The 23,499-nt window shown below is 48.5% G+C and overlaps 1 protein-coding gene across 3 annotated transcripts; it reads right to left on the bottom strand.

The window, feature by feature from the left end:
- Nucleotides 1–5,911: 5,911 nt before the first annotated feature.
- LOC119940199 (cytochrome P450 4A14-like) lies at nt 5,912–22,515 on the bottom strand. Of its 3 annotated transcripts, XM_038760323.1 has the most exons (12): nt 22,249–22,513; nt 19,062–19,191; nt 18,048–18,092; nt 16,434–16,561; nt 15,329–15,450; nt 14,425–14,579; nt 12,064–12,170; nt 11,481–11,671; nt 9,240–9,373; nt 8,037–8,101; nt 7,366–7,448; nt 5,912–6,330 (listed from the first exon to the last, which is right to left on the bottom strand). In XM_038760323.1, exons 1-12 carry the CDS (start codon nt 22,432–22,434, stop codon nt 6,162–6,164), a joined length of 1,515 nt encoding a protein of 504 aa, XP_038616251.1. In that variant the 5' UTR covers nt 22,435–22,513; the 3' UTR covers nt 5,912–6,161. The 3 variants fall into 3 exon arrangements, with proteins under 3 accessions (XP_038616251.1, XP_038616252.1, XP_038616253.1); XM_038760324.1 differs by lacking the exon at nt 7,366–7,448 and having other exon boundaries at nt 22,249–22,515; XM_038760325.1 differs by lacking the exon at nt 18,048–18,092 and having other exon boundaries at nt 22,249–22,514.
- Between the last annotated feature and the right edge of the window lie 984 nt (nt 22,516–23,499).

Here is a 23,499-nt window from a genome sequence, read left to right as displayed (position 1 = left end):
AAGTACTCTTCTGGGTGCCCATTATGTGCACAGCACTCTACTGAGTGCCTATTATGTGAAGAGCATTGTACCTGTGCTCAGGAGCATAAAGTACATGACATTGACCTCACCTCCCAGACACTTTGAGGAGTTTCCAGTCTAATGGGGAGACTGGTGGACCCAGAACTTGTCTGCTGCGTGACCTTGGGCAAGTCACTAAACTTCTCTGTGCCTCAGTTACCTCATCTGTAAAATAGGGATTTAGACTGTGAGCCTTCTGTGGAACAGGAACTGTGTCCAACCTGATTAGCTTGTATCTCCCCCAGTGCTTGACACATAGTAAGTGCTTAACAAATACCATCATCATCATCGGAAAAGAAACATACAGTGAGAACTGGAGAAAGAACTTCCATAGAACTGGTGACAGCAAAAATAAACAGGCTCAAAAACTGAATGAAATAAATGGAATAAATAAACCAACTGCTGCCGAAAGTGGCAGTTGGATGGATGACGGATGACAGGTCCAAGGAGATGGAGATCGAAAGGGGGAGCCCTCCTGGAGGAGGTGGCTTTGCAGGAGGCTTTGAGGGAGGGAAGTCATCAGGTGGATAATAATTGTAGTATCTGTTGGATCATCGAGTCAGGCCGCAGTGCGGCTTAGTGGAAAGAGCCCAGACTTGGGAGTCAGAAGTCGAGGGTTCTAATCCCGACTCTGCCACTCATCAGCTTTGTGACTTTGGGCAAGTCACTTCACTTCTCTGTGCCTCAGTTACCTCATCTGGAAAATGGGGATTAACAATAATAATAATTTTGGTATTTGTTAAGCACATACTATGTGCCAAGCACTGTTCTAAGAGCTGGGGGAGATACAAGGTAATCAGGTTGTCCCAAGGTAATCAGGTTGTCCCACATAGGGCTCACAGTCTTAATCCCCGTTTTCCAGATGAGTTAACCGAGGCACAGAGAAGTGAAGTGACCTGCCCAAAGTCACACAGCTGATAAGTGGAGGAGCTGGGATTTGAACCCATGACCTCTGACTCCCAAGCCTGTGCTCTTTCCACTGAGCCACGCTGCTTCTCACGCTGATAAAGACTGTGAGCCCCACGTGGGACAACCTGATTACCTTGTATCTACCCCAGTGCTTAGAACAGTGCTTGGCTCATAGTAAGCACTTAGCAAATACCATCATCATTATTATTATTATTACCTAGTGGTAATCTGGTCTTTCGTGCTTGGCTTTGGTCTAGGAGGGCCAGGGGGCTCGGCTGGTGTGTTGACCCCCACCTCTAATCCTTCACCATCAAGGAGGGGTCCAGCAGGGTCTCTGGTCACCTCCCCCCCTTCAGGCCCCCACCTCCCCCTCACCTCCTCCTTTAGCCACAGCCCTTTCGGCCTCTGTCAATAGAATGGAACGGGGCACACTATTGTGAATTTGTATACACCAAGCAGCCACACAAACATCCCACCCCCTCCATCCTTATCATTTTATTACACCTGCTAGCATGAATAGATTGAGCGCAGGGAAAGCAAGAATCCTGCAGCAAACTGGGTTTTGGAATTGTTAATTATTCTCCTGAGGCTCTAATCTTTAACGGCCAAACAGCATCGCTAACTGTCTTAAACCTTTTCCTGGAGCAGGGTGATAATAAACCATCTGTATGAAGGAGCCTAATTATCTGTCCACAGCAGCCGCCTGTGACACGGCTGGAGCAGGCGATAATCAGCGTGGAGCATGTAATAATGACATGTCATTTCCGATTATCTCGCCGATACATAACCTTTTAGCGCCATTGTTTGCAGCCCAAAAATATCGGAGGCGGGACGAGGCTCATCTCTCTGAACGGGGAAGGCGACTGTTTTTTGGGCTGTCCAGGGTCGGAGGGAGGGAGTATTGGACCCCCTGATCCACAGAAAAGCGGGTCCGGGAAAGGAAAAGCTCCCAGTCGTGGCCAAAGCGGATCCCAGGCAAAATAACAGCCACAGCAATTACTGAAAAGCAGCACGGGTCTGCACGTCCGGGGGATCTGGGTTCTAATCCCCACTGCTCCACTTACTTGCAGTGTGACCTTGGGAAGCCACTTAACTTCTGTGTCAGCTTCCTCATCTAGACTGAAAATTCGTCCGTTATGTGTCTGTTATAGTGTGATATTGAACTCTCCCAAGCGGTTAGTACAGTGCTCTGCACACAGTAAACTCTCAATAAATACGATTGACTGATTGACTGACTCATCTGTAAAGTGGGTACTCAAAGTCTGTACTCCACCCTACATAAACTGTCAAACCCTGTCTTGGGGGCAGGGACAGAATTGGAGCTGGTTATCTTGTATCTACCCTTGCGCGTGCTACAGAGTTGGGAAGTAAGTGCTTAAAAAATACCATTATTATATTTGAAAGTGACCACTATTATTAGGAGCCCGAGTTGGGACAGGAACAGTCAGAAGGACGAATGAGGGATTGAGTCTCAACCCTACCTAGAGTTGGAAGGAAGGTAGGTAACATGTTATTTACTATATATTTATGATACTGATTTAGCACTTGCTGTGTGCCAACCACTGGGATAGAGACAAGATAAGGCAGCTGGACACAGCCCCTGTCCCTCACCGGTTCACAGTCTAAGAGGGTCAATCTGCCCATTTTGCAGGTGAGGAAACTGAGGCCTAGAGAGGTGAAATGACTTGCTCAGGGTCACAAAATGGGCCCGAAGCAGAGTTGGGAGGCTTCATTTTTGGGAGCTTTTCAGGAAGGATGGATCTTCTTCTCTCTTGGAAGCAACATGGTCTAATGGATAGAGCCTGAGAGTCAGAAGGACCTGGGTTCTAATTACATCTTTTCCACTTGTCCTCTGTGTGAACTTGGATGTCACTTAATTTCTCTGTGCCTCAGTTAACTCATCTATAAAATGGGGATTAAGAGTGTGAGCCCCATGTGGGATGTGGACCGTGTCCAACCTACTTAGCTTGTTTCTTCCCCAGCATTTAGTACAGTGCCTGGCACATAGTAAACACTTAACCAATACCACAATTATTTTTATTACAAACTACAGCTAGAGAAGCAGTGTGGCCTCGTGGAGCAGAATCCGAAGACCCGGGTTCTTAGCCCGGCTCTGCCTCTTCCCTGCTATGAATCCTTGAGCAAGTCTTTTAACTTCTCTGCGTCTCGGTTCCCTCATCCGCATAATGGGATTCAATAGGCGTTCTCCCTCCTACTTTAGACTGTGAGCCCCATGTGAGACCTGATTCATTCATTCATTCATTTGTATTTATTGAGCGCTTACTGTGTGCAGAGCACTGTACTAAGCGCTTGGGAAGTACAAGTTGGCAACACATTAGAGACGGTCCCTACCCAACAGTGGGCTCACAGTCTAGGAGGGGAAGACAGACAACAAAACAAAACAAATTAACAAAATAAAATAAATATGTACAAGTAAAATGATCTTGTATCTACCCCAGCGCTTAGTACAGTGGTGGGCACATAGTAAGAGCTTGCCCTGTACACAATAAGCGTCCAGTAAATACGAATGATTAGCAAATACCGCAATTATTATTATTATTATTATTATTATTATTATTATTATTACAGGGTCGTTAGACCTTTCCGAATTCCTTTGCTGCCGCCTAGTGTTTGCTTCGTGCTAATCGTCCCCAAACTTCCTCTATTGCCAATCAATCAATTGAGCGCTTGCTATGTGCGAAACACTGGGCTGAGCGCTTTGAGAAGCAGCGTGGCTCAGTGGAAAGAGCCCGGGATTTGGAGTCAGAGGTCATGGGTTCGAATCCCAGCTCCTCCACGTGTCTGCCGTGTGACCTTGGGCAAGTCACTTCACTTCTCTGCGCCTCAGTTACCTCATCTGTCAAATGGGGATTAAGACTGTGAGCCCCCCGTGGGACAACCTGATCACCTTGCACCCCCCCAGCGCTTAGAACAGTGCTTTGCACATAGTAAGCACTTAACAAATGCCATTATTATTATTATTATTATTATTGAGAATGTCCACAGTCACCCGACCAGAGCGAGCCAAACCGACTCCACTGTGGAAAGGCCCGCCATCTCCTCTGTTATCCAGGAACTGTTGCAAGTTCTCTTCCTCCCTTCAAAGCCCTACTGAGAGCTCACCTCCTCCAGGAGGCCTTCCCAGGCTGAGCCCCCTTTTTCCTCTCCTCCTCTCCATCCCCCCCACCCTACCTCCTTCCCTTCCCCACAGCACCTGTATATATTTGTACAGATTTATTACTCTGTTTATTTTACTTGTACATATTTACCCTTCTATTTATTTTGTTAATGATGTGTGTGTGGCTATAATTCTATTTATTCTGACGGTTTTGACACCTGTCTACATGTTTTGTTTTGTTGTCTGTCTCCCCCTTCTAGACTGAGCCCGTTGTTGGGTAGGGCCCCTATCTTTCATTCATTCATTCAATCGTATTTATTGAGTGCTTACTATGTGCAGAGCACTGTACTAAGTGCTTGGGAAGTACAAGTTGGCAACATATAGAGACGGTCCCTACCCAACAGTGGGCTCACAGTCTAGAAGGGGGAGACAGAAAACAAAACAAAACATATTAACAAAATAAAATAAATAGAATAAATATGGACAAACGAAATAGAGTAAAATAGAGTGAAATAAACAAATAAATAGAGTAAAATAAATAAATGGAGTAACCAACTTGTACTTCCCAAGCGCTTACTACAGTGCTCTGCACACAGTAAGTGCTCAATAAATACGATTGAATGAATGAATGAATATGGGTAACAAAGAACTTGTAGTTAGAGGCTTGCAGATATGACTCAAGGTTACAGGGACTAAACATCTCCCCCAAATTCCCCAAAGTCGTCCCTGCCTTCTGTTTCCACGGAATGTTTATATATAGATTAATGTCCATGAAGAAGCAGCCCGATGTGACACATTAGAGGCAGATACTCTTTTCCAAAACACAGCAGTGATGTGGTTTGCTCTCCCAATTGGTCAGGGGAATATGAATGCCCTGCCTCCAAATCCTTGCCCCCCACATAAAAGCCATGTGTACCCGGGCTAGCTGCTGCTCCTTGCAGCCCAGAGGAGAGGCTAGGACAGCCTGGATTGTCCTCAATTTACCCGGGGAAGCCCAGTCCAAGGCTCCGTAAAGTTCCCGCCGAATACTAGAGAGGAAAAGGGGTTCAAGGACCCATCCTCCCACATAGAGGTCAGTGCATGCTCATGAACCACTCCGTGGTGGGACGAGACATCAGGACCCTAGGGGATGCAATAACTTTCATTCGAAGTTTTGGTATGTTTTGTGCACCAGATTCATAGCTTCCGTAGGTTCACGCATTAAAGCCATAGGTTTTCCATAGGGTCACCCATTAAAGCCATAGTTTTCATAGCACTCAATGTATCCTTTTGTTTCATTCTTCCACTCCTGGATCTACATGCCCACCTCCATTCCTTCTGGGTCATAAAAGCTAATCAGCTTGGACACAGTCCATGTCCCACATGGGACAAACAGTAATAATCCCCATTGGGCAGATGAGGTAACTGAGGCACAGAGAAATGAAGTGATTCACCCAGGGTCACGCAGCGGACAAGTGGCAGTGAGGGATTAGAACAGAATTCCAGGCCCAGGCTCTGTCTGGGAGACAGGATGGCCTTTTCCAAAAGTCTTCAGGGGCTGGGATCTCTAGACTTTAAAATCATTGTGGGCAGGGAATGTGTCTGTTTGTTGTACTTTCCCAAACACTTAGTACAGTGCTCTGCACCCTGTAAGCACTCAAGAAGTATGATCGATTGGTTGATTGGTTGAACTGACTCTTGTCAACAGTAGTCTATCTAAGCCTGCGTGGGGCAACTTTAAATTAACAACTATCCTCCCCACCAAAGAAAAAAGAGGGACCCCTTCCCCGCTCTCCAACCCCCAGCCCGTGCCCAGATGCCCTGGGAAAGAACAGTGTAAACTGGTCAAATGAGCAGAGACAAGAGATGATTTAATTGGCCTGTTGGCTACCAGAGGATCAGGTCAAATGCCACCCAGGGGTGTGGGTCTGGACAAAGGGAACTGGATTTTGGCTGGGGCAAGCAGCAAGAGAAGGGGTTAGAGATCTCCCCTATTCTCCGGGTTAATCTGGATACAGCTATCATTGATTGTTGGGAGTTGAAGGGGCTTCTTGTGGGTTTGCCTGATGCAATCCAGGCCTGAGGATCTGGGGGGCTAAGGCAGCTTTTTGAGGCGCAGATGGATGCCGGTTTTGGACTTGAGGATCAGCTGTGAGATGGGCACCGGGGGCCGGGATTTGTCGGGTTCGAGCTGGAAGCGGAGCAGGGTCTGGACCAAAGCAACCTTGATCTCGTTCATGGCGAACTGCTGCCCGATACAGTTCCTGGAGGTGGAGGTGAAGAAATCGCTCAAGGACCAATCGGCCAATTGGTCGATCCGACAGTCGATCAATCATTGGCGTTTACTAAGCACCTCTTGAGCACTGCACCCTGTACTAATCAATGGGTAGAGAACAACCAAAACCAGAGCTGCGCATTCCCTTCCCTCTAATGGAGGAAGAAAACAGACAACCAGGATGAACAGATAGTGGAATCAGGAAGAAAGGAGAGGAGCAGACAGAGTGGTGTGAACATGCTGGAGTAAAGTATCAGAATAAATCAGAGGACATAATAATAATTAATAATAATAATTATAGTACTTGTGAAGTGCTTACTATGTGCCAAGCACTGTTCTAAGTTCTGGGGCAGATACAAGTTAATCAGGTTGGACACAGTCACTGTCCCATACGGGACTCACACTCTTAATCCCCATTTTACAGAAAAGGGAACAGAGGCCCAGAGAAGTGAAGTGACTTGCCCAGGGTCACACAGCAGACATGTGGCAAAAGCTGGGATTAAAACCCATGACCTTCTGATTCCCAGGCCCGTGCTGTATCCACTAAGCCACACTGCTGCACAACATTGTACAAATGAATATTCCCCTATGCATAAGGGCTGGGGTTGGTAAATACAGAATAGGTCAGAGAGGCTGGTGAGTTGTTGCAAATTGAGATGTGGAGTTAATCGGAGAAGCTCCATGAGGTGGGTCGCAGGCAGACCAGTAGATGTTCTCTGAAGAGTGGATCAGTAGGGACCCCCAAAAGCCCAGGGAACTGGAGAAATCTAGATGGGTGAGAAGGCAGAGGGTGGGAGGAGAGGGAGAACAGCAGTAGGATGTAGTCTAGTCTGCTAGACTGTAAGCTTGATGTGTGCAGGGAACGGGTCTACCAACTCTGTTGTACCGTATTCTTCCAAGCGCTCAGTACAGTGCTCTGCACACAGTAAGCGCTCAATAAATACCATTGATTGATTGAGGGGGGAGGGGTGGCGGGTGTCATAGCCGACAGCATTCCCAACAGCAGGGACAAGGCGAGGTTCACCTGGCTCCGGCGGAGAATGGTAAGAAAGCATATGGGTGCCTCTGGGATATATTTTCTGGGGAGAACCTCTCGGGGTCGAAGACCTGTGAGAAGACAGGGGTTATCCCCTCTGGCTATTCCAGCCCATGGCTCCCAAATTCCCCAGTCACAAAGAGAATCAGAGAGAGGAACCAGTCCCTACCCTTCACAGGATTCACATTCTTAGGGAGTGGAGGGGCAAATTTCTTAACCCCATTGTCCAGATGAGGAGACCCAGAGAGGTTAAGTGATTGCCCAAGGTCACAGAGCAGGCCAGTGGCAGATCGGGGACCAGAACCCAGGTGTCCCGACTCCTGGAGCCGTGCTCATTCCACCTGGCCATGCTGCCTTGCCGGAACATTAAAGCTAATACCGAGGGAAATTGGCTTGATTTGGAGCAAGATAAGCTCATTTTGGGCAGGGAATCTGTCTGTTTATTGTTATATTGTACTCTCCCAAGTACTTAATGCAGCTCTCTGCACACAGTAAGCGCTCAATAAATGCGATTGAATGAAGGATTGAACCATAAATGAGGGCTCAGACTGTAGCCACAGTTGGCCTCCCTGCCACGGTTAATCACTGAGCAGATTGTAGCTCTCCCCGTCCCTAAGTCTCAGCCCAGGGGGTGTAGGCTCTGTCTGGGACTGGCTTACCTCTGGGTCTTTCCACACAAGAGGGTTCCGGTGGAGGGAGTAAATGTGGATCCTGATGGAGGAGCCTGGGAAACAGACAGTGGGGTCAGAAGGTCCCCGGGAGGAGGGGCCAGCGGTAGAGGCTACTCCCAGTTCCCCTTTCCCAGCCTTTCCTGCACGGAGGAGGAGAACCCCCTCCGCCCCCAACCTGGTTTCTTCTGGGACCTCGGGTTGGTCCACGCCGTCCCAGGTTTTTCTTTTTTTCTCTTTGGTATTTGTTTGGTATTTACAATGCGTCAAACACTATCCTAAACACTGGGGTAGGTACAAGTTACCTGTTCCACGTGCAGCTCTCAGGTTAAGTAGGTTGAGGGGAGGTGTGACAATTGTCTAGTTAGCTGGGCTCATCCACACGGCCAATCGATTGGGGACAATTCTCATCTCTCCAAACATCTGTCCCCTCCACTCTCTACACCATTAATAATAATAATAATAATAATTGATAATTTTTGTATTTGTTAAGCGCTTACTATGTGCAAAGCACTGTTCTAAGCACTGGGGAGGATACAAGGTACTCAGGTTGTCCCTTGTGGGACTCACAATCTTAATCCCCATTTCACAGATGAGGTCACTGAGGCACAGAGAAGTTAAGTAACTTGCCCAAAGTCACACAGCTGACAATCGATGGAGGATATTAATAAGGACATACGCCTACACACTCACATGCACATTTATTTCTATTAATGTCTGTCTCCCCCTCTAGACTGTAAACTCACTGTGGGCAGGGAATGTGTCTGTTTATTGTTATACTGTACTCTCCCAAGGCAGTGTTCTGCACACAGTATGTGCTCAAAAAATATGATTGAATAAGCACACACACACACACACACACACACACACACACACAAACCCCACCCTCAAAGGTAACATGTACCCTTATGTCCTCTCCTACAATGAAACACGCTTACACACACGTGAACATTCCAGACCTCCCGCAACCTCCACACACACAAATACACTCCAGTAACCATCTCTCTCGGCATATGTTTCCAAACTTTGCCATTTCAGTTAGACTCCCATGACCCTTAAGGTTGTGCTTCTTACATCCATTAGGCACTCAACGCAGCACCAGGCATGCAGTTGGTGCTCAGGAAATACTACTGACTGATAGTTTGCTCGCCGGGACTCAGAGCAACAGGGCACCCCGGGGGGACCCCAAATGACCTTGTGGCAGAGAGCGTCCGTCGAAGAAGGTGATCGGCGAGCTGAGCTGTCTGGAAATGGATGGCACCGACGGGTAGAGACGCATCGACTCTTTAATGAACATGGTGGTGAAGGTCAGCTGGGCTAAATCTTCCCTGGAAGACACGGCATCCAGAGGCAGAGAGTTAGGGAAAGGGGCATCTCTCATGGGAAAGAGAAAGGGGCAAATCCAGCCTTTGGACGTCCCTCTTACGGGTCCTCAGTTCCGCTGTTTCCCTGGTCGTGGCAGTTGTCTGGCTCCCCCCCAGACTGTAAGCAGTGTGGCCTCGTGGAGCGAGCACCAGTCAGGGAGCCAAAAGGACCTGGGTTCTAATCCTGGCTCCTCCACTTGTCAGCTGTGCGACTTTGGACAAGTCACTTCCCTTCTCTGGGCCTCAGTTACCTCATCTGGAAAATGGGGAATAAGACCGAGCCCCATGTGGGAAAAGGACTGTGCCCACCTGAGCTGCGCTTAGTACAGTGCCGGGCACATAGTAAACACTTAGCAAATACCTTGAAAAAGAAAAAAAGCTCATATTGGAAAGGGAATGTGTCTGTTCTATGCACACATTAAGTGCTCTATAAGTAGGATTGATTGATTGTGGCTAGGCCACACCAGGTCATGAAAATCCCCCCAAATATTGCCCTCCTCCATCCAACTCCCACATCGTATGTTGAGTTATTTCCCCCAAGTACCATCCTTCATCTCCCAGAGCCATTATGATGTATCTTCCCTAAACATACCCACTTCTTTCCAACATTTTATTGTTTTAGTAATGGAATTTGTTAAGCACTTTGTACTAAGTGCTTTTGTACTAAGCACTGAGGTAGATGCAAGCTAATCAGGTTGGGCACGGTCCATGTCCCACACGGAGCTCACGGTCTTAACCCCCGTTTTAAGATGAGGTAATTGAGGTCCAGAGAAGTGAAGTGACTTACCCAAGGTCACACAGGTAGACAAGTGGCAGAGCCAGGATTAGAATCCAGGTTATACTGATTCCTGGGCATATTCCCTATCCACTGTGCTACGCCACTTCCAACTAATAATAAAGGCATGAATTGAGCACCTACTATGTGCTTAGCACTGGGGCATTCATTCATTTATTCATTCATTCGTATTTATTGAGCGCTAACTGTGTGTAGAGCACTGTACTAAGCGCTTGGGAAGTACAAGTTGGCAGCATATAGAGACAATCCCTACCCAACAGTGGACTCACAGTCTAGAAGGGGCAGCCATGGGATAATCAAATGAGACACGTAACCTGCCCCATTCGGGTTCACGGTCTAAGAGGGAAGGGGTGCAGGGATCATCTTCCCATTTTACAGATGAGGAAACTGAGGCCCAGAGAGAGACTTGCCCGGAGTCATCCAGCAGGCTGGGGTTGAGCCAGGACTAGAACCCAGGTCTCCTGATTCCTGACCCCGTGTTCTTTCTGCTAGGCCCATATAATAATAATTATGGTATTTGTTAAGTGCTTATTAGACTGTGAGCCCACTGTTGGGTAGGGACTGTCTCTATATGTTGCCAATTTGTACTTCCCAAGCGCTTAGTACAGTGCTCTGCACATAGTAAGCGCTCAATAAATACGATTGATTGATTATTATGTGCCAGGACTGTACTAAGCACTGAGTTGGATAGAAGCAAATCAGGTCGGACACATGCTCTGTACCCCGTGGGGCTCACAGTCTCAATCCCCATTTTTGAGATGAGGTAACTGAGGCATCGAGAACTGAGGTGACTTGCCCATAGTCATACAGCAGACAAGTAGCGGAGCCGGAATTAGAACCCATGACCTTCTTATGTACAGTGTACTGAGGCCCTCAGGAGGTTCAATGACTTTGCCTTCTTCCTCTTTGCTGTTTCGAGGTCTTGGCAATCCAGGGTTCCTTCTCCTCCCCAACTCCACTGGGCTTCCGGATCTGTGACACCAGTCCCCTCTCAAGTTCTTACCTTGGCACAGAGCTTGGTATAGTGCTCTGCACACCGTAAGCGCTCAATAAATACGATTGAATGAATGAATGAATGTCACTGGGCACGAATGTGTTTTAAAGCGTTCCACGCACACCGGCCCCGGCCCCCATCGCCTTTCTCATTCCCAATAGAAGAAGATTAGGCAACCACCTGCCGGGAGCCAGACAATCATTAGAAACCCACTTGGACTTCCCTCTGGCTACTGTTCTCATGCCAACTTCTCCAAGAAGGCGGTCAAGAGGGGCCCTCACCATTGGATGGTGTCCCTTTCTCCCAGAATCTTCTGGGCCTCCTCGCGACAGCGCTGCTGATGCTCGGGGTGCAGGGCCAAGCAGTAGAGGGTCCAGGAGATGCCACTGGCTGTGGTGTCGTGGCCCTCGAACATGAGCGTGTCCACCTCGGCCCTCAGGTCCGCGTCGGACAGCCCCTTGCCCTCCTCTGTCTACCAACAAAGGAAAACGAATTCCCTCGAGGTCAGGTTTCTCATTTCAGTTCAACACTCTGCATGTCCGGGTGAATTCATTCGTTTCAGTAATTGTTACTCTGGGCCTCAGCTCTGACCTGAGCACAGAGATGGATGCAAGATAATCAGAGCTCAGCCGGTCCTTCTCCTTCAAGGGGCTCATGGGCTATGAGCAGGGGGATCTTCTCCCCGTTTTCTAGCTAAGGACACTGAGACCCCCCAGGAGGTTCAATGACTTTGCCTTCTCCTTCTTTGCTGTTTCGAGGTCTTGGCAATCCAGTGTTCCTCCTCCTCCCCAGCTCCACTGGGCTTCTGGATCTGTGACACCAGTCCCCCCCCCCTACCCCCCCGCCACCTCCTCAAGTTCTTACCTTGGCACAGAGGAGGATATCCAGGAAATCCAAGTGCCTCTTTGTTCGGATCTTTTCCAGGTCAAACACATTCTGCAAGGTCTTCTTCCTTTCCTCAATCACTTGATCTGGACCAGAAAAGTATCACCCCTTTAGACCTGATCCCCATTTGTAGAGAAACCAAAGAAACGGAGCCACGGTACGGACAACAGGCCACGAGGATCCTTTCCCACCCCCCTCCCCCTAGATCAGCCCCTGTGTGGATTAGTGGGTAGAGCACGGGCTTGGGAGTCAGAAGGTCCTGGGTTCTAATCCCTGCTCTGCCGCATGTCTGCCGTGTGAACCTGGGCAAGTCACTTCACTTCTCTGGGCCTCAGTTACCTCATCTGTAAAAGGGGGATTAAGACTGTGAGCCCCATGTGGGACAGGGACTGAAGTCAACCTGATTAACTAGTATCTATCACAGTGCTTAGAACAGTGCTTGGTACACAGTAAGCACTTAGCAAGTACCGTAATCATTCATTCAATCGTATTTATTGAGCGCTGTACAGTGCAGAGCACTGTACTAAGCGCTTGATTATTATTATTATCCAGCCCAGGACTCCATCTCCAGCAGGGGCAGCAGGACTTTCAGAGGAACCGTTTGCTGGTTGTCCCCCTGGACATCTGCCCTCATGGTTAGGGATGGACCATTTAAAATCTCCCCTGCTTTGGTCCTGTAAAAAAAGAGATAGCTCTCCAGCCAGGGTCAGGTGAGCACATGGAATCCTCTCCCAAAGGAAGTTGGACAGCCGGAAACACCAGCAGGTTCTTGAGCTGTTTGGATAAAGTCTTGGTTTGGCCATCAAAATGGAATTACTAGGAGAAGAGTTAGGGGTGTTGGTTGGGCTTGCTGGGTCAATGGGGGAGAGGCAGAGATGGAGAGGGGAGAGCCAGGGGTGTTGGATGGTCCATGCTTGTTCAATGGGAGAGATACAGGGATGGAGAAGGGAGAAATAAAGTTGTGGGTTGGTCCGTCCCTAACTCTGAAGGCACTTTTGCAATCATCACTTACCTCCCACACATCCTGTTGCCTCTGACAGAGACCAAGTCTGGGATGCATGGGCCACTGGACATAACATTAATAATAATTATTATTAAGTGCTTACTGTGTGCCCAGGCCTGTACTAAACACTTGAGTAGATACAAAATAATCAGGTCAGGCACAGTCCCTACACTATGTGGGCAAGGGAGAACAGGAAGATTTTCCTCATTTTGCAGATGAGGTAACTGAGGCCCAGAGAAGTGAAATGACTTGCCCAAAGTCACACGGGAACCACGTGGCAGAGCCGGGATTAGAACTCAGGTCCTCTGAATCTCAAACCCAGGCTCTTTCCACTAGGCCAGGCTGCTTCCATCGGTCTGATCCAGTCACAGTAGGGCTTAAATTCCCTTGTTCTTACATTTTTGGTCCTTATCAATCAATCAATCAATCAATCAGCGGTATTTATTGAGTGCTTACTGTATGCAGAACCCTGTACTAAGCACTTGGGAGAGTACAATACTACAGAGTTGATAGGCACAATCTCTGCCCATAATGAGCCTACAGTCTAGAGGGGCAGAAAGACATTAATATGAATAAATAAGAAATTTATGAGACCTTGTTACTACATCCTCTCTACACTGTAAGCTTGTTGAGGGCAGAGATGTGTCTGTTTATTGTTATATTGCAGTTATAATAATAATAGTAACAGTTGTGGTATTTGTTAGGTGCTTACTATGGGCCGGGCACCGTACTAAGCGCTGGGGTGGATACAAGCAAATCAGGTTGGACACAGTCCCTGTCCCCACGAGTGGCTCCCAGTCTCAATCCCCATTTTCTAGATGAGGGAACTGAGGCCCTGAGAAGTGAAGTGACTTGCCCACGGTCACACAGCAGACAAGTGCACCTGTATATATGTATATATGTTTGTACATATTTATTACTCTATTTATTTATTTTACTTGTACAAATCTATTCTATTTTATTTTGTAGTATGTTTGGTTTTGTCTCCCCCTTTTAGACTGTGAGCCCACTGTTGGGTAGGGACTGTCTCTATATGTTGCCAATTTGTACTTCCCAAGTGCTTAGTACAGTGCTCTGCACACAGTAAGCGCTCAATAAATACGATTGATGATTGATGATGAAGTGGCAAAGCCGGGATTAGAACCCATGACCTTCTGGCTTCCAGGGCCTTTGCTCTATACTGTTTCTTAAGCGTGTACTCTTCCAAGTGCTTAATACAGTGCTCTGTACACAGTGAGCGCTTAGTAAATACAATGGAATGAATGAATGACCATCCTGGTCAACTGGTTAAGTGGGATGGCCTAAGAGGCAGGAGTTTGGCCAGGGGTCCTACGTACCTGAATGTTGGTGGGCTATCTTGCAGGCCCGACGGAAGCAACGACCAGGTGAGCTGAGCCAGTAAACAATGTTGTTGTGCTGATAGAACGTGTGGATCCTCTCGCTGAGCAGGGAGGTGAGGTCTTTCACGGCTTGGATGTAGGTTTTGGAGTCACTGGATCAGAGGAAGAGAAGGGGCAGGAAGACGGGTCTGTGGGTATGGAGCCCGGGGCTAGGGGCTGTGGAACCTGGGATCAGTGGGGGGGCTGAGTTAGTCAGTCGATCGTATTTACTGAGCGCTTACTAGAATAGAGAAGCAGCGGGGCTCAATGGAAAAAGCACGGGCTTTGGAGTCAGAGGTCATGGACTCAAATCCCGGCTCCACCAGTTGTCAGCTGTGTGGCTTGGGCAAGTCACTTAACTTCTCTGGGCCTCAGTTCCCTCATCAGTAAAATGGGGATTAAGACTGTGAGCCCCATGTGGGACAACTTGATCACCATGTATCCCCCCCAGCGCTTAGAACAGTGCTTTGCACATAGTTAGTGCTTAACAAATACCATTATTATTATTATTATTATTATTAATAATAATAATAATAATAATGACCATAATAACAATTATGGTACTTGTGAAGCACTTCCTATGGGCCAGGCATTGGATGCAAGCAAATCAAGTTAGACACAATCCCTGTCCCACAAGGGGCTCACAGTCTCAATCCCCATTTTAAAGCTGAGGTAACGGAAGCACAGAGACATCAAGTGACTTCCCCAGATCTGTAGTCTATCCCCTATGCCATGCTTCTTCTCTGCAGAGCACTGTACTAAGGGCTTCGGGGAGTGCACTGCAACAGTAAGCAGACATATTCTCTGTCCACGGCGAGATTACAGTACGAGGGGAGGCGGGGTTTGAGGGTCCCGGGCTGACCTGCCCTTCTGATAGTTGCTGTTGTTGAAGGAGCATTTCATGAGGGTGTCCAGAGTCATCAGGCTGACGTGCTGGAACAGCTCCAAAGTCTCTCCCTGGGCTGTCAGCTTCTCCCACTTGTCCTGTAATAGAAGATTGGAAGGGGCCGGATCAGGCAGACGAGAACAGGAGCACCAGGAGCCTAATGACCGGAGCAGCCTTGACCGCCGCTTCCTCACATCAATCAATCAATTGATGCTTTTTTTAGTGAGTTCTATGTGCAGAGCACTGTACTAAGCACTGGGGAGAGTCCAATACAACAGAATTAGCAGACACAGAATAATAATAAAAATGATGATATGTGTTCAGCGCTATCTATGTCTCAAGCACTGTTCTAAGCCCTGGGGTAGATACAAGATAATAAGTTTGGACTGTTCCACATGGGCCTCCCAGTCTTAACCCCGATTTTACAGATGAAGGAACTGAGTCCCAGAGAAGTGAGGTGACTTGCCCAAGGTCACACAGCAGACCAGTAGCAGGGCCAGGATTAGAATCTAAGTCCTTCTGACTCCTACGCCCACGCTCTACCCACCAAGCCATGTTGCTTCATTTATTTATGTGTTTACTACGTGCCAAGCACTGTTCTAAGTACTGGGGTAGATACAAGCTAATCAGGTTGGACACAGTCCCTGCCCCACATGGGGCTTCCAGTCTTTACCCCCGTTTTACAGATGAGGAAACTGAGGCCCAGAGAAGGGAAGTGACTTGCCCAAGGTCACACAGCAGACAAATGGCAGAACTGAGATTAGATCCAGGACTTTGAACTCCCCGTACTCAACAAGGTTAGAGTCTTATCGCCTCTCCCCGCCACCCCCCGTCACCAGTCTGGGTGTTCTGGGCAGACCACAGCAGGCAACGAGGGCACCTCCCACCATGACCCGGCACCCCAGCCCAAGCAGAGAGAACGCATGGTGCCACCTGAACCACAAGTGTCTCCTTTAACTCCTCCCCACAGTATCTCTACCCCAACACCGGGGCCACCAGCTAGTCGGTCATTGGGTGTGGGAGATTCCAAGACAGCAGAGCAGCAGGGAGAAGGGACCCTCCTGCTGCCATACCCGCTTACCAGCATGACATTGACCGAGTCAGCCATGATCTTCACGTAGGGTCTCAGGATGCTGTAGTGAAATCCCGGTGTCAGCATCTTCCGGTGCTGGAACCACTTTTCCCCATCCAATAGCAGCAGTCCCTGTCCTTGGAGGGTCCAAATAGAGAGGGGGTTAGAACCCTGGGTGCCCAGATGACAGAGGGACAGGGGCATCGAGAGCCCTCTCCCACACCCATTCATTCAATAGAATGTATTGAGCGCTTACTGTGTGCATAGCACTGTACTAAGTGCTTGGGAGAGTACAATATAACAATAAACAGAGAAGCAGAAGCAGCATGGCTCAGTGGAAAGAGCACGGGTTTTGGAGTCAGAGGTCAAGGGTTCAAATCCCGGCTCTGCCCATTGTCCGCTGTGTGACTTTGGGCAAGTCACTTAACTTCTCTGGGCCTCAATTCTCTCATCTGTAAAATGGGGATTAAGACTGTGAGCCCCCTGTGGGACAACCTGATCACCTTGTAACCTCCCCAGTGCTTAAAACAGTGCTTTGCACACAGTAAGTGCTTAATAAATGCCATTATTATTATTATTATTGTTATTATTATTATTATCATTAAACAGATATATTCCCTGCCCACATGAGTTTATGGTCTAGGGGGGAAACTAGAGCCCCTGTTCCTCTACCAGGAGGAAGAGCAGTGGAACAAAGGAGATTTGAAACGAATGACCTAGTCTTGGTTTGGAGGGAAGAGGCCAACAGGAGTTGGGGGGCGGCAGGGTGAGAAAACCCCCCAAACATACACACTTTGGGGGGCCCTCATGGGTGAGAAACCCCCATTCCATCCCATTAATGATCACAGCCTCATCTCAAGGACTCTGAGCCCATGTGGGTCAGGGACTGTAACCCAGCTGACTATCTGGGTTGTCCTGGGTTGACTAGCTGACTATCCCCAGCACTAGTACAGTGTTTGGCACATAGTAAGTGCTGGAAAATATCACCATTAATATTAGTAGTAGTAGTACTAGAATAGCAGTAGTAGTAATCTACTCTAGACTCTCCCTCTAGACCCTCCTCCTCTAGGCTGTAGACTCATTGTGGGCAGAAACATGTTTATCAACTCTGTTACATTGTATTCTCCCAAGTGCTTAGTACAGTGCTCTGCACACCCTAAGTGCTCAATAAATACAATTGATTGATTGATAATAGTAGTAGTAATCCTCCTGGCCTGGGAGAGGGACTGTAAGCTTTTTGAGGACAAGGGATTCTGCCTTTCACCTGGATTTTACTCGTCTATGGGCACAGTACGGAACAGCTAGACTGTAAGCTTGTTGTGGGCAGGGAATGTGGCTGTTAGTTGCTATATTGTACCCTCCCAAGCACTTAGTACATTGCTTTGCACACAGTAAGTGCTCAGGAAATACAACTGAATTAATGAATGACAGCCAGCTTTCTGCACATGGTAAGCACTCAGTCAACATGCTATTGATGGATTGGGGTACAAGACGACTGAGGGATGCGTAGTCTCCCCCAGTTGCCTTTTTGAGGAAGTTCCACTCCGAGTTCCTTCTCCCAGCTCTGGGGAGTTGTGGGGGTCTTTCAGGATGCCCTTCTCCCCCCACCCAATCTGTGCATACCAATCCATGGGACAGCAAACTGGTATGTCAAGTTGTTCTTTGGATCTGCCAAGGGAAACCAGAAGAGAAGGCAACATAAGGGGAGGCTTGGAGGGCCAAGGCTTTCGGGGAGGGGCTCTGGTTAAAGGCCAAGGGATGGCAGAGAGAGAGGGAGCTGCTGACTGGTCAGCTCCAGAAGGACAGCCAGAAGCCACTCTTTGTGAGAAACGTTGGGTGTGAATCCATTCCCTGGCTCTGAGAAGGGGAAATCCAGAACTGGAGTCTTGGAAAAGCGGGGAGTGGACATAGGACGGGAGCATAGGGGTAAGAAGACCAGGAAAGAGCCTCTGAGAGTTGGCAGAGGATCGAAAATGAGGTTGGGAGATTGGGTGGAATGGAGCAAGCTGTGTGGGCCTGTCTGGAGAGAACCCTGATCATCCCAGTCTTCTGGAACCCGGATTGGCTCCCTAAATCCCGGTAGAAACTTCAGCCCACGAGGAAACCTCTTTCTCTCAGCTGCAAGTTTCAGCCAGGATTCTCCCAACTGTGGCCCCCAACTTCACAATTCACTTGGCCTGTGCCTCAGTCCCCTCATCTGTAAAATGGGCATTCAATATCCGTCTCCCCTCCTACTTAGACTGTGAGCCCTATGTGGGACAGGGACATGGTTGCCGTGTCTGACCTGATTAACTTGTATCTATCTCAGGGCTTAGAACGGTGCCTGACGCCTAGTAATTGCTTAATGAATACCATAATTATTCTTATTTTTTATGGTATTTGTTAAGCACTTATTACGTGCCAGGCGCTGTATTAAGTGCTGATGGAGATACAAGCTAGTCAGGTATGGTGCCTGGTACATAGTAAGTGCTTAACAAATACTACTAAAAAAAATATGGTAGGACCATGGCCCCTGTCATGTCCCCCAAGGGACTCACAGCTTTAATCCCCATTTCACGGATGAGGTATCTGAAGTGGAGCGACTTGCCCAAGGTCACATAGGCAAGTTGCAGAGCTGGGATCATTGATTATTATTACCTTCTCGTTTAAACAGCACTTTCAAATAATCCGGGTGGTAGACAATGAAAGTGACTCCGAAGCTTCCGTTCCACAAAGGAATTCCAAAGGGGAAGGATTTTATCCATGAGGTGAATTGACTCAACTCATTCTGGTTGGAGTGCAAAGTCAAAGGGTCAGGCATGCAATATTGGACTCTTCCTTGCCCCGTCCCCATCTCACAAAACCTGCAGCAGACCCCTCTTCCTGTCCTTGATCAGTCGATCGATTGATCAATCAATATTTTCTGAGTGCCTTCTGAGCACTAAACACTTGGCAAGTGTAGCAAAAGCAAGACATATGGTCCCTACCCTCTAAAAGTTTCCGATTTAATCTGGGTGACAAGACAGGCAATAACGATTTACAAATAGTGAGAACAGTAGTAGTGGTGAGAGTAGTAATTGTCTTCTGGCCTGTAAACTCGTTGTGGGCAGGGAATGTGTCTGATTATATTGTTGGATTGTACTATCCCAAGTGTTTAGTACACAGTAAGTGCTCAATAAATATTATTGATTGCTTGATTGTTTACTTCAGTGCTTAGTACAGTGCCTGGCCCATAATGAACCCTTAACAAATACCATAAATAGTAGTAACAGCAACAGCAGAAGCAGAAGTTATTAAATTCCCAATTATGAATGTTTTTTATTGTATTTGTTAAGCATTTACTATGTTCCAGGCACTGATGTAGAAACAAGCTAATCAGGTTGGACATAGTCCATGTCCCACACGGGACTCACAAACCTTAATTTCCATTTTACAGATGAGGAAACTGAGACCCAAAGGAGTGAAGTGACTTGCCCGAAGTCACACGGCAGACAAGTGGTGGAGTTAGGATTAGAACCCGTGACCTTCTGACGCTCAGGCCCGAGTAACTGCAGCCCAGTGCCAAAGTGCTGTAGAAGCTGCTAGTAAATTCCCCTCCCAAGGAGGCCGGCTCGTGGTCAACTTGGTCTAGTAGAAAGAACAAGGGCCTGGAAATCAGAAGATGTGGGTTCTAATCCGGGCTCTGCCGCTTGACTGCTGCGTGACCTTGGGCAAGTCTCTTAACTTCTCTGCGCCACAGTTACCTCATCTGTAAAATGGGGACTAAGACTGTGAGCCTCATGCAAGACAAGGATTGCATCCGACCTGATTATCTTGTATCTACTCCAGCGCTTAGAACAGTGCTCAGCACGTAGTTCGAGCTTAACAAATACCACAGTTATTATTATAAATTATTATTATTTTAATCTAGGATTTCCACCGGGCCAGTCCACCCTGCGGGATCCCCACTTGGCCCTCGAACTCAGGTCGCCTGTCTGTCAGATGATCCTCGCTCATTCTCCAAAATCCGCAACAGGGCTGATCAAACAGATGATAAACTGTGGCTACAAGAATAACCCTCACTGCCCACTCTGGCCTACCCACTCCGTTGGTGAAACATTAATCCAAAGACCCTCCTTCTCCAAGTGCTGTTTGCTCTTCTCTAAAGGAGGGAGTCAGGGAATAAGGGTCCAGCAGAGAGGGGGTGGGAAATGGGGGAGACGAAAAACCCAGAAAGAGGGGAGAAGTGGGAGGGATGGGGGTGGAGAGGGCAAGGGAGAGGGCAAAGTTGAAGGACTAGGATGTCCAGGACAGAAAGTTCTGGAAGGAAGTGTCCTCTGCTCCTCTGCTCCTCCGCTCCTCCGCTCCTGCCCCTTCTGCAGGCCTGGGAAGCTCAGGGCCCTCCTCTACCTCTACCCAGCGCTTAGAACAGTGTTTCGCACATAGGAAGCACTTAATAAATGCTATTATTATTATTATTATTATTACCACAAAAATGGGCAGAAATGAGGGTGAGCTGGAGCCAGAAATGGGGTACAGGGAACAGCTTTGCGATTCCTCCTTCCCCAAGGGGAAGGGCCTGGAGGGAAAAACAGGAAAAGGAGACAGACACAAAGGTGCAGTCAGAGACAATCACCGAATTGCCAACTTGCACTTCCCAAGCACTTAGTACAGTGCTCTGCACACAGTAAGTGCTCAATAAATACGATTGAATGAATGAATGAATGACAAGAAATAGAGAAACACCAAAACAGAAAGATGAAGAGGGTTGGGGAGAGAGACTGAGAGAGATGGCGAGCCCTGGCGTTACTCCTGCCCTCTAGAACTAAAGGACCTTTGCCTTGGCTTCCTTTATTCCTAATCTCTCACCAAGACCAAATTTGGCCCTTTATAAAAATGTCCTGGGAGCTCTCTTCCGAGTTGAGACTGGTCCACAGTGAACCTCAAGGCTCTGCTCCAAACCCCTGGCACCGACAGCCTTTTCTGAGCCTGAGGGTCCCCTCCCGAGGGCAGAGCAAGTGCCCGGGACCCCCGGCTCCATTCATTCATTCAATCTCATTTCTTGAGCATTTACTGTGTGCAGAGCACTGTACTAAGCACTTGGAAAGTGCAATTCAGCAACAGATAGAGACAATCGCTGCCCAACAGCGGGCTCACAGTCTAGAAGGGGGAGTCCATCCTAAGACTCTCTGGTGAACTGCAAGCCCAAAGAACCCCAGCACATCGCTGTATGGTGCCAACGTTCACATGGTGTGGCCATGCCCAGAATCAACCAATCAATCATATTTATTGAGCAGGGAATCAATCGTATTTATTGAGCGCTTACTGTATGCAGAGCACTGCACTAAGCACTTTGGGAAAGTACAGTAGAACAATAGAACTGACACATTCCCTGCCCTCAAGGAGCTTACAGTCTAGAGGGGCAGGCTGGGGGACAGAGGGTGGGAGAGGAGCCCCCTTCCAGGGGCAGAGGCTGCTGGAGGCCGGGAGGTCCAGAGGCAGATTAGAAGACAACAGCTGAAAAACAGAGAAGAAAGTAAGCTCCTTATGCCCAGGGAACATGTCTGTTAATTCTGTTGCATTATAATAATAATAATTATGGTACTTGTTAAGCATTTATTATGTGCCAAGCACTGTTTACTCTCCCAAGTGCTTAGTACAGTGTTCTGCACATAGTAAGAGCTCAATAAATACCATTGATTGATTAATTGATTGTTTTGGAAGGAAAACCTGGCCCATGGAGGCGGAGGGTGTGTGCCAACCAGTCTGGGCCCACCCGCAGACGTGGAAAGGACCTGAGCATGAGCCTCTGGTCCACAGCCCAGCTCTCGTGTGCTCGTGGGTGGCCACCCTCCACTTCCTTTACCTGGTGGAGGTGTCCGAGCAGCCAGTGGGGTGGGGGTCCGGGGAACTGGGCGAAGGTCTTGAGCAGCTTCTGCCTCTGGAGGAAAAGCTGGATCCCCTTGATGAGGGCCAGGGCCAGGGCCAGGAGGAGTAGCGCTGGCAAGGAAGAGAACCCCTTGTCCAGCCCCCCATCCAGTCTGGAGACCATGGTGTGGGCTTCTTGGTGTCTGAACCAGGACTGCGTCCCCGGACCCAAGGAGGTCAGATGCTGCCAGTGTGGGTAATGCCTGCATTTGTTCAAGGCCAGTGGACTTTGTCTGGGGTGGCGGAGGGGAAAGAGGCAGGGAGGGGGTGATCAAATCCACCAGCAGTGGTGAGGGCCCTCATGGGGGAGGGAGGAGTGGAGATGCTCACCGTGAGCAAGGAATGTGTCTGCTTATTGTTATATTCTCCCCTCCCAAGCTCTGAGTACAGTGCTCTGCACACCTGGGGCAAGGTGGCCACGCACCCTCCGGGAAGTGCCAACTGGTACAGATGAGCCCTGGATCAGGGTCCGAGGATTCCCAGACCAGACTCTCCTCTTCCCTGCCCCCTCTAGACTGTAAGCTCGTTCTGGGCAGGAAACATTATATTGTTGTATTGTACTCTCTTAAGCAATTAATACAGTGCTCTGCACTCAGTAAGTGCTCAATAAATACCACTGACTGATTGACTGACTCTCTTCCTGCCACCAGACCACTGGACAAAGCCTACAGAGGTCAGAGTCAGGGCTGCAGGTGGCTGGCCTGGCTCTTCCCTTTTGCCCAAGATTTTTCCCGGGAAGTGTGGGCCAGCCTGAAGGCCATCAGAGAAACACCAGTGGACCTCCACAGTAGACCTCCCATCTACCTGCACCATTGTATTGCTCTGCTCACAGTAAGTGCTCCATAAAAAACATTGATTGATTAATTAACTGATGGATTAATTGAGGCTGGATGGAAAAGCCGGGCAGAGACCTGGGAGGTGAGGACCACTGCGCATAGTAAGCGCTCAATAAATACGATTGATTGATTGCACATCCAGCCCCAATCCACTGGTGACCTTCCCCCTGCCCTCCACTATCCTTCCTTGATTCAACATCATGGGTCGGTCCTGGAAGCTTCGGTATCGTAGCATCAGATTGTGAGCCCCTCCAGGGCAGGAACCGAGACCCGCCAACCAGACAGGGGTGGGGTGGCAGTACTGTCATGCACCCCTCTGTAGGCAGGATTGCGCCGACTTTTGGGGCTTCCCA

This window comes from Tachyglossus aculeatus, chromosome 18 (assembly GCF_015852505.1).
Source record: "Tachyglossus aculeatus isolate mTacAcu1 chromosome 18, mTacAcu1.pri, whole genome shotgun sequence".
NCBI classification, from domain to species: domain Eukaryota; kingdom Metazoa; phylum Chordata; class Mammalia; order Monotremata; family Tachyglossidae; genus Tachyglossus; species Tachyglossus aculeatus.
This window is presented reverse-complemented; position numbering and strand designations above follow the sequence as displayed.

Coding starts and splice junctions, on each gene's coding strand:
- LOC119940199 (XM_038760323.1), bottom strand. CDS start 22,434: ATGGTCTCCAGACTGGATGGGGGGCTGGACAAGGGGTTCTCTTCCTTG. Junction 9,374..11,480: donor GAAAGGGACACCATCCAATG/GTGAGGGCCCCT, acceptor CGTGTCTTCCAG/GGAAGATTTAGCCCAGCTGA. Junction 7,449..8,036: donor TTGTGTGGAAAGACCCAGAG/GTAAGCCAGTCC, acceptor GTCTTCTCACAG/GTCTTCGACCCCGAGAGGTT.